This window comes from Amblyomma maculatum, chromosome 5, assembly GCF_055883805.1.
Source record: "Amblyomma maculatum isolate TAMU_Amacu chromosome 5, ASM5588380v1, whole genome shotgun sequence".
NCBI lineage: Eukaryota > Metazoa > Arthropoda > Arachnida > Ixodida > Ixodidae > Amblyomma > Amblyomma maculatum.
The window spans coordinates 87,495,961-87,507,274 of record NC_139348.1 but is presented as its reverse complement, the minus strand read 5'-3'; the positions used below and the strand labels follow the sequence as shown (position 1 = coordinate 87,507,274).

At 44.7% G+C, this 11,314-nt stretch overlaps 1 protein-coding gene across 1 annotated transcript; it reads left to right on the top strand.

Moving 5' to 3' along the window:
- Window positions 1-9,477: 9,477 nt before the first annotated feature.
- Window positions 9,478-10,834, top strand: LOC146188652 (uncharacterized). Its single transcript, XM_084605096.1, has 2 exons — window positions 9,478-10,684; window positions 10,803-10,834. Exons 1-2 carry the CDS (start codon window positions 9,478-9,480, stop codon window positions 10,832-10,834), a joined length of 1,239 nt encoding a protein of 412 aa, XP_084461222.1.
- The last annotated feature ends 480 nt before the right edge of the window (window positions 10,835-11,314 follow it).

Genomic DNA, 11,314 nt, shown 5'->3' with positions numbered 1-11,314 from the left:
ACGGCTATCAACGAAAACTATGCAGCTTGCTGAGAAACTTCATAGTTAGAGAAAAATTCATTCCTTAAAAAAAAAAAAAAGCGGCTGGCTTTATCAGAGCTGTGCAAACATGTCTGCGTGGGACATTAGTGTGCATTATTTGGAATCAAAGAAACACAGAAGGCTGATTATTATATCACCTTCCAAGCTGAAAGAAGAATCAGGAGTTTGCAGCACATGCCATTGCGGTGACGTCATATTTTGCTGTGACGTTACACAACCCGCGGACACGTAATTTGCCCTGCCATATGATCTTCAAAATATGGCTAGCTGGCTGTATTTTCGAGATTTCCCGCTGAAAACACCCACAACAAAAACGCCAACGTTGCGGTTTTTTGGGGAACATGCCCTTAACAATGGTGTTTAGAGGAACCATGCACCGCGACCATTGCTCATTAAAGACTCTTTCAACTCTGCATACGTTGCGCTACGTTGCGTCAAGGGTTCAAAATGGCTTACAGCGCTACAATGAATAATTACTAAAACGACTGAATACAATTCAAATATACAAAGCGCAGGTATTTTGGTCGCCTATATTTTTACTGATATGGCTTTCTCATCCTACTGCTATTGTGAGTCTCCACGCACTGCGCTGTTGAAAACAGCGCAATCATAATTCCTTTCGGAAGATAGAGGCCTGCATGTTTTCAGGCAATAGAAATAAGCATCGAAAACAACTATGAGCGGAATCGTTATCAGAGGGGTGCAGCTGAAAGAGGTAGCTTCATGGAGCGATATATCCTATTTGCTATTTTGTCCTTGCAAAGCGCCTTTTGATTTCCTACACAGTTGTGTCAGACTGGGAATAATTTGTAATTCAGTTTAAAAAACATCTAGCGTCGAAGTCCGTCGCACGTAAGTTCCGAAACACGTGTTTCAAGTGAAAAATACTGTTGGATGTTGCTGCAACATACATCTAAACATGGCGCCGTTGACAATCATCGTTAATATTTCCGCGCACTTGACGACTGCATGGCTTAGCAATGTCAGTTGAGATAAACCGACAAAGTGTCACATGAGCCCAGTGATGGTTGTCTGTCAAAGCGGACGTTGGTTTTTCGCTTACTGAGTAGCGGTTATATGTCTGCCCTAGAATATCGGCCGCATGCCACATTCAGACGATGTTCCTAATGTCGCAAATAGAAGGCAAATGTCGCCAAACAGAAAGCCGGTGATCAAAGGTTAGAAACTAACTATTGCAAAGCTGGTCCTTCATCCCTAAAGCCTCACTCCTGAAGCGGGCCTGATTAACGGAATTGTGCTTGTCACCAAATTTCCGCTTGAATTTCTTATAAAACGGTTAATATGTGCTTTGAATTAAGCTTTTTGTGAACACATTCAACGCCACAGCTACTCGTGACAACCCACCCGATGGTGGCAGCAGTGGGGACCGCCATATACCTAAGACTATAGTCATTATTAGGAATTTTATCAGCATCGGAAGCGTAGACTAAATCTAGTATCACTACAATTTTCTGCCGTAATACCTGGAAGTATTGCAGTTATAAGCGTTAAATCACAAAGCCGGTACACTTGGTCCTTGCACAATGCAATAAGCATGCATCCTGTCCATTTCAAACTACTCGCCGCACGCTGATTCCCCAATCGCATACTCACATCACAATTAGTCCGAATAAGCCATCCTTCAATGAGCGAAGGGCAGGCAATAGGTGGTCTCTCCTCCCCAGCTACCTCCGACCTCGTAGCCGTTTGGCCGACTCCGCAGTGTTGGTGACTAGCTAGTTATCAATTGCAAGCTAGAATAGACTAATAAGTACGAACTCGTTTGTAGGCTCACACATCACTTGGTGCTACCCTGTATGGTTCTAGCCTAGAATGTTAAATCAGTGGCTCAGTATTGTCGCTTACGGTGGTAAAAACACGCAATCAAAACACGAGGAATAGGCAAAAGAAAATCATTTGAAGATGTACCATATGTTTCGCAGATTCTTTCGCTGCGAACCAACTGGGAAAACCTGCTTATTACGTTTACCCTTTGCGAATAGCTTCTCCCTTTCCTAAAATAATTACAACGTTTTACGCATCATCAAGCATTATAATGCTGCAGTGCCATAAGTAACGATTTTATGTTTTGTTAGCCTTCGATTACTGTTTGCACTTTTGATATAATTTACGCAGTTTCTAAATCTAATATGTTTGAAAAACGTTTTCATAACGTTCTCAAATAGTTCACCGTCTGTTTGACTAACTTAATTAAGTGGCATTTCCTATTGGGTTATGAGGTAAATTATTTTCGGTAAACACGCTATATCTACAAAATGTGTTTTGGAGCTGTATCATCCGAGCTTCTTATTCTTCTCCTAAATCAATTAAAGACTTACTTAGCTGCATTGTGTGATCTATTTTTTTTTTCTCCCGCTCGTCGACCACCTCCTTCACAATCTTCGACATTTCGCTTCACTTATCCTGTAGTTTATCGATGTCCGCTCAGGCGAGAAATTTCATTTGCCGTCTGGAAAGAAATTTAATACACGAATCGCAACGCACATAGCAGACGCTCGAACATCCTAAATGGCTCTTTGCCATTGAAGTAAAAAACAAAAGGCGTGTTCATGCCGCATTGCTTCAGCCTTACTTGCCTCATATATTTCAACGTTTTGATTTTGATGTATAACTCATGGAATTTTTAGGCTACTGTAACCTAAATGTATTTTGTTCAGACTTTTGGAAATGGTGAGGGCCGAGCTTTGTATTCTCGTTTTAAAGTAACCATGCGCCCACTGGCCAGACACGAAATGAAAGTAAACATCGCTTACTGCACTAGTAATGGGAGCACCCGATCTGATAAAATTACGTCTGCACGTGAAGCCACGGTGCGAACATTCAGGGTATCAATTTACTCCTCACTGCAAGCTTATTTTGAGATCGTCGCTTTTTTTCTCTTTACAAAACTCTATATTAAATTAGTGAGGGTGGACTTCCACGCCAATAAAGTTTTTTTTTATGCTTCTTCAAGTATGATATTGGATATCTGCGCTAGAAGTACAGAAGCTTTATCTTCCGAAATATTGTACGGAGGTCTAGCGCAAGCTATTCAACTATTGTTGCAATAAAATCCTCCATTCTGTATTGCGATGAACATAATCTTTAGAAAGCAAATTGGTAATCGGTGACTAGCTAAAATTCATTATTGTAATTAATAAGTGCACTATGGCTTTAAATGGGTCTTGTTGCATCCAAAAATGCAACAAGGCCCATCCAAAGATGCAACAAGGTCCATCCAAAGATGCAAGTTGCATCCAAAGATGCAACTAACCCGGAAAGGAACTGCGCAGACCAAAAATAGGTTATTGCAACAACTATCAGCGTATGTCGGATTACAGGCAGCAAAAATCAAACTCATCGGAGGTCACTTACTGACCAGGGTCGTAAAACAACATATGCACTAAAGATGTAACACGAATGTTTTAAGTTTCACCAAACAAAGAAATATGTTCTTGGAGCAGCATACTGTTGCAAAAATTTCACTTCGTGTGCACAGTTTTAAATAAAGAGTGCTAAAATATTTGGCGCAGTGATATCGAACAAAATGAGTCCGCCTTCTTTTCAGATCAGTTAAATATAGGCAGCTGCGAACGCACTGCTATTGGTTGTCTTTAGGATTGATAGGAGTGTAGCTCTGTCGGGCTATTTGTCATTCGAGCCCCTCAATTATAATGGCTCAAAAGACCGTGGAAGAACATAGAGGAGGTTGCCAGGAAGAGACACATAATTCTGTCTTCGCCTATTTGAGCTCTACCCTCTTATGTTCTTGCCTTTTTGCTCCGATGTTCAGCGGTTTTAGAACTCAGTATGATGTTCGCAATGTGGAACTTTATACACACTAAGTCACGATGGCGGTAAGATGCTCTTAAAGTGTTCATTTTATGCTGCTGAAAGTTGATTTAAGGCTCTTGTTATGCAGGCGCAAATCTACACAGTTCTCAAAATCCACATAACATTCCTACGCGAGCTGCTCCTAGTCTGGTGCTGCCCGTGCCGACGCAAGCCTTAGTTGTGAAATCTCAAGCACTTGTCCGAAGTGGCTGATTCTACTGTTGTTGAACTTGGTGTTTCGGGAGCCATCATCCTTCGCCGCACAATAACCCTAAACAGTCGCCCCATATTGAAAAGTCTAAGTCGCTACAGACAGTTCCAGGCAGGAAGAAAATGAAGTGACATTTTGCAAACAACTAGCGAAAACGTACGCTTACCGTCAAAACTATTTCTATCATACATTATATTGTATTCAGGGCTTTGCCTGTTAGCGCAAATTTGAGACTTTTTGGAGTTATTTAGTCAGCCGATAACCTCAGGCTGCTCTTTTCTTTCCACAGCTTTTGCTTCTGAGAAATGTTCCTGTCGGGAAGACTAATAATTGGTTTTTAGTTCAGGCTTTAGCGTTAGAATTTTTCGTCTTCATAATATAGTGAGATTATGTCCGTTTTCATACTTTTTATGAAACCGTTTCTTCCACCGCAATTGTTCTATTTTTTCGTGTTAATCATGTCCTATAATGTGAATCTTTGATTCATTTGCTGCACGCGATCTCTTATGCTGTTACGTCATACACATGCAAGTTTAACTGGTATAAAATTTATTAATTTTGCACTGTCTACTGTGTTAACTGTATCTGGAAGAAAAATGGTTGTTGGAAGTGGGGACTGCATTGCCCAAAAAAAGAGCGCAGTGTTCTGCTTTAGCTTGCTAGTACTGACATCGCTCAGGTATTCAAGCTAGTTTTCAATAAGCAGTAAGTATTCGACAGTTTACATCTCTTTCCCGGCTACACTTTATGAAATCTATAAGTTGATTACATTAGCATATTTAATATCGTACAGCACCCACGATAGGCCCTTGCCGAAACTCCAGAATTTCGTTACTTAAAATTGTATCACAAGAACCGTGCAAAAGTAGGAACACATACAAGATTCTGTATGAACAATGTGCAGTATTCGGGTAGTTTGTATAGACTTTGTTGTGTGTACAGATGATGAGGATGAAGGATTAAAGACACTTGGGCGTAAGACATATGAAATGTGCACGCGCTCCCTGCCCCTTTCTTTTGTTGCAGGCCTTTGATCGATTGACTAACGTCAAAGGCAGAAATAATTTTTATTTTTGCCACAATAAATTCACGTCTTTTTCATCTCCCTTGTTCAATCTCTGCTGCAGCTGTTGAAGATACGAAGGGAAGTAATGCTTCTTTCTTCTAGTTTTGCTAGTTTACCCCTATAGTATAATATGCAAGCCCTACCGTGTGACACCGAAAGCTGCCTGTTAGGTGAATAGTACTATCAACAGTTAGGTTTGCGTGAGGGCTGTTAGCTAACATTCCAGTCGCGATGAATCACCTCCAATGGTTGAAGCATTGCTGTTCCTTTTCTCACGTTACCTCTCACATATTTCAACAGACTGGCTGAAATGCTAGAAAAGGAACGTTTACAGTAAAACACGTCCAGTAAACTCCTTTTGAGCGCAGTTTAACAGAGCAACCTTGGTTGCGGGACCCAAACTTCTACGCAACCTCTCCTGCGGAATTGAACTACCACAGGCCACCGTGCCAAAAGATGTAGGCAATCCTATATATATCTCGATGTTGAAAGAAGGAAAAAAGATGTTTGCGTCATGTCAGCGAAGAGGGCTTGCTTAGGTGCTATCATCGATCTTGGCTACGATAGCGTTCAAGCAACTGGCAACATTGCAACAGCGTCTCTGGAGCCACTAATTGCTTTGCTTGGACCGCCTGTCACGTTCCCATGGAAATGAAAGAAAAATCGACATATATCAGCTCGTATGGCTATTTTACTCTTGCCCGAAAGATCAGACGTCAATCTGATAACACTATGGCAGCAGACTACTGCGCCGTAGTCTATGCATTTTATCTCACACTGGACGCCGAAAGACGAAATCGAAATTGAATTGTATTTAATATGGTGTATATTAATGGGAATACTGTATATATAGCGTTCCAGGCGCGAAACTCCTCCCCTGAAGTTTTCTATCAAAATGTGGGCACTGGAAATGGTATATTTTGCAAAGATAGCCACCAATGGTCACTAACTGATTGTAGACAAGAAGATAAAACTGGTGTCACGGCAGTAATTGAACACGGGCGCCCCGTGTACGGGAGAAAGACGCTGCCATATGGCAACGACGCTTCAACGTGTGAAGCTGAACGAAGGCGGATGTAGTCAGTGCGCTGCTTTTTAAAATTGATCTTTCGAGATCTCCATCGAGACCTATATGAGTAATTGCCACCTTCATTACAGATACTGCAAATACGCGAGGTGACTTGGGAAAAGCTTAAATCTCACGTGATTAAATGCCAAAGATGAAATGAATAGGCGAATAGGGATGAACTGTGTCAAAGAAGAAAATGACTCGCCTATTAATACAAAGCAAGAAATTGGCGGTTGCTGCAGTGTGCTTTCTATTTTGGCCAATGCAGCAGACTGCAGTGATCTCGATGTTCTTTTGACTGCCAAAAGGCTGAGAAATATCGCCTCTTCAATTGTCGAAGCTAAGGTGAACATTTCACCACTAGCAGCAACAAGCAAATTACTGTGCATCTGCGCAACAAATAAATAAGCGGGGAATGGGAAGCGTCAGCGCGTGGAAGAAATGTCTTACAGCACAGTAAAGCCCTGTCATCGGCTCAACAGCAAATCAGTGGATTGAAGAGTAAATTATTTCCTCTCAAAGAATAGTCCTGAGATATGCGCACAGGTATTCTAAGCTACAATTTACGGATCACAAATTGCAATCATGAAAACAAAATTGTGCAGCACGCAACTGAGAAGCATTCCGGGATACAAATAAAGTGTGAAATGTACGAACCATAATTGATTCAACAACCCTGAGAGTGACCTCACTGTAGCCACTGCAGTTTCAAACACCTGACGTTCACCACTGTTTGTTCAAACTATCTACAAATGGCGTTCACAAGTTCTGTGTTTCCGATAATTATTTAGCGGTTCTTCTTTGTTTTATTATATATAGATTTCTGCCCTTTTATTAAGAAGCCTGTGTCTTCTTCGCCCTTTGTGCTTATTTTGAGATCTGTGTAAAAACCAAATCTGTGCTTCATTTTTATATTTTTTTCTCGCTTTGCCTCATTTTCGAAAGGTTAGCTTGCACACACACAAAAAAAGAAAGATGAAACAATAAAATAGAAATTGTAATGAAATTTTGACATTTTATAAACCGCAACATGATTCTGTCGGCCACAGGTCACGCAACAACTACGTTTAGGCCTATCCTTATAAAGCTGTCAACGGGGAAAGAGAGACTAAGATGGCGGCGAAGGCATTATTATTCTTGCGACCCCATTTTATACAACTATACTGATGTGATGGAATACTGCGGAAATGTTGCCTGTTGCTTGGAGTGGCTTTTACAAACACCTATTTTCATCTCATTGGAATGGTAGATTATCCAACGTGTGAGCAGTGCGGGGGTGTTAAAACTAATGCGCACAAACATTGTTTGAGTGTGAGTGTGCCTTCCTGTCTGCTGCACTCCGCCGCTTAGACTCTAACCCTCTCACTGAAGCTAAGATAAGGGGCCTTTGGACGACACCTTTATCAGAAAGGAAAGCAGTGAAAGCGTTCCTGAAGTCTTTAAAGGACTCGGAGTTGAGTTCTATACTATAAGTGTACGCTCTATACCTCCTTTTATTATAGATCTCGGTACATGTGACAGACTCCTTTCCTTGGCGCTATATCTTTCCTTTTTCTCCCTTTGTTCCCTTCCCACGTGTAGGATAGCCTACTGGTCATCGCCTAGTTAACCTCCCTGCCTTTCTTACTATTCCTCTCTGTCTCCTCCTGCGGAAAGATGTACGTCGTTCCTTCGTTCCCAAATTCGCTTTATGTTTACGGTCACTCCTGGCGATGCCCTTCAAGTCCCCATTTCTCTCAGCCACAGATCCTTTCGAATGCTGCATGTTGCGGTCCAAGCAGGCTACCGCGCGCCCGATTGGCGTAAATCAGTATTCACATAAAAAAGTAAGGTTGTGTTCAGTGACTTCTTTCACTGGTTCGAACAAAATGTTTTCACGCATTTCAGTGATCCAGTTGTTGAGATAACGTTGAGAAAGGAGGACAGGGATCACAGGGATCACTGCAAAAGCAAAAAGGGGAGGAGCCGTTACATCACATGCTACTTGAATAGGGGTAAAACTCTTCTCCCTATTAAAAGATTCGTTAGAAGTGGGGAGCACATTTTGCCGACAGCAATAATGCTTTCGTGAAATTAAAACACCGCCCCCTGCTGAGACGAAGTTTCCTGACAGGCAGAGAAATTCGTTACGTCGCATAGTTCCCCTTATCGCGACAGGCTAACCGTGTACTATCGCCAAGATCAGCGCAATTAAAAATACTGTTCTCTTGTTGCCTCAAAGTCGCAGGTTATTCGAAACAGTGATGATGTCATAGAGGTCAAAAGCAACAATCTTAGCAGCCGAATTAAAAATAGCCCCTAATTGCCTTATTGGTCTAGAACATTTTGATGTCATAGAGCTCTTGTAAGAGCGAAGGACCAACTAGAGACCTCCCCAATGTTGCGCCATAGGAGTATGGCCCGTTGAGAGCTGCCTGCTCCCTTGGCGGCAGCGATACAACCAAACCAGCGTCGATGAGATGAGAAAAGGCGTCTTTAGACACTATGTACAGGGCATATTTACAGCAAATCGACACACTGGCCGAGATCTACAAGCTAGACACAACTTCAGTCACACAGCGACGGCCGAGAGGGCTACGATGCCCCTCCTCCTTGTGAGCGGCACGCTAACCGACGAACGCTTGTGCAAGTGGGGATAAAAATATTGTATTGAAAATGTTCCTGAGGTTGTGGCGGTGGTTGGAGTCGTCAGTCCGGAACCCCATTGGCGTAGGCTGCTGTCCTCGCTCTTTCGATTAGTTCTTTTTGGCTCCTTGCGTCCGAGCTGGTCAGAGCTGCCTCCCACACCTCCTACGTTGGCTGTTTATTAATAGTGGCAGCCTGATTTCGCTGGCAGGCCCATGCCGTATGGTACAGGTCCGCCTTCTTCCCGCAGAATTTGCATTGTGAGTCAAAGGACTCTGGATCTATTGCGTGTAGTCTTCGTGGGTTGTTAAAAGTGTTGGTCTGTAGCTTGCGGAGGTGTACCTCCTCCCCTTTGTCTAGTGTATTTGCCGGTGGAGGGTAGATCCGGCGAGATAATCTTAAGCGCTGAAGTATTTCAGTTTAAGTTAGCAATGGGGTAGGAGGTTCCACGAGATCCGTATTGGGTGCCCAAGGGAGAAATGCTCGGGCTGAGGAACGCATGGAGGGGGAACGCGTGTCAAGACTCCGTCAACGAGACCTCGACGCGAAGCTCGCCGCACCGACAACCAAGTAAGCAAGAAAGCGAAAGGAAATAAGAACTTTAGAGCCTCAGCCATCAAGGCAGCGAGAATGCAGGCATGCCGCTTGGAGGAAAACAAGATCGTAATCAGACCGCGAGGGGGACTCGACATCACCAAGATCGGCACTACGACCGTCGCTGCGGCCATTCTCGCCGCGGCCAAGATCACGAACGAAGAGAACGCATCGGACATGATCTGCCCGAACGCGCAACAAAATATAATGGTAATCAGCACGCCCAAGGAAGAAAACGCCGTCCGCTACGAAAGAATTCAAGCTATATACATTCAAGACAAGACCTTCGAAGTCAGCGCGTACCGCACGGCGCCGCACGACACCGTGAAGGGCATCATCCGAGGCATCCCTGTCGACGAGAAAGCCGAAGATCTCGACAGCAACATTGTAAACGACAGAAACCCACTCGCCGTAGGCGCCAAAAGAATCGGCAACACGACCACGATAATAGTAGCCTTCAGAGGACCCAAGGTACCGAACTTTGTCCGATATGGTGTCACGCTCATACCGTGCCACCTGTACAGAAAGCAAATTGATGTCTGCCACCAGTGTGGTCGGGTCGAGCATCGCAAGGACGTGTGCCCGACGCCAACCAACCGGATCTGCAGGGGCTGCGGCCAAGCGAACCCAAAAGATGACCACAAATGCACACCCCAATGCAAACTTTGCGACGGCGCTCACTCGACCGCCGACAGAGAATGTAAAGCCAGATACAAGGTTTCCTACGTCGTTCGCAAGCGTCAGTGGGAGCGCCGAAAGGTCAGCCATCAGCTGCCGTCGGAGAGCGATTTTCCACCACTTGGCAAGCCAGCTGCCCACAAGTCAAGAACGCCATCGAGAGACCGCGCGCAGTCGAGAAATAGCAGCTGCAGGAGCCAGAGCAGAGACGCGAGAAAATTGAAAACCCAAGGATCACTGTCGCGTGAGAGAGTCGGTTGGGGCAACGCCGCACAAGGTATCATTAAGACAAATCCGAGCTACAACGCCAAGACAGAAGACAACGCTTCAACCAAGGAACGAGAGATCAACGAGGCCCTAAAAAAGGAGAACGCGACCCTGCGAGCCACCATCAACAACCTCACCAAGGAACTCGCGGAGATCCGCAACGCCCTCCGCAACGTCGAACAGCAAAGATCCAGCCCGAGCGGCAACAACAAGGCCGAAGCATCTACGGCCGACGCAGACAAGGAGCCGGCAACGAAGAAGAGGGCCGTCGAATCGCGCAAGACCAAGAACAACATGAGCAACTGCAGCACTGACAGCAGCAACAACAACGTCGAGGCCAAACTCAACAGCCTCGAGGATATGATCATATCGATGAAGCAAGCCATTGAAGCCTTCCAAACGGAGAACGTCAATAGACTCAACAATCTGGAAAGAAGCGTGCAACTAATACTAAGCAACCCAACATTCGCGCCAGTACAGCATCAAGTCAACCAAGAGCAGCAACAGGAGAATCCCGAATCGCACAATCATGGCCTCCAACGCCACAGGCATAACAGTGTGGCAGTGGAACTGCCGCGGCTTCATCAAGAAGAAGGCAGTCGTCCAGCAGTACATCGAGCACGCGGCTCGCAAGCCCGACGTGCTCCTCCTCCAAGAAACACTAATGGACAAGCCGTCCCTACCCGGCTACAGGGTGCACGCGCGCCCGCCCGACGGCAGAGGCCTGTGCACCCTGGTCAGGAAGGGACTCACCTTCGTCGAACACCGGCTAAGCAATGTCAGGATTGAACACACGCTCACCGAACTCATACCGACCAAGAAAAATAAAAACAGCATCTTCCTTTTGAACATCTACAGTAACCCATCGCGGAGACTCCAGAGGTTCAAAGCCATTCTTAACAAGGCAAGCGCGACTGCCGGCCAGAGC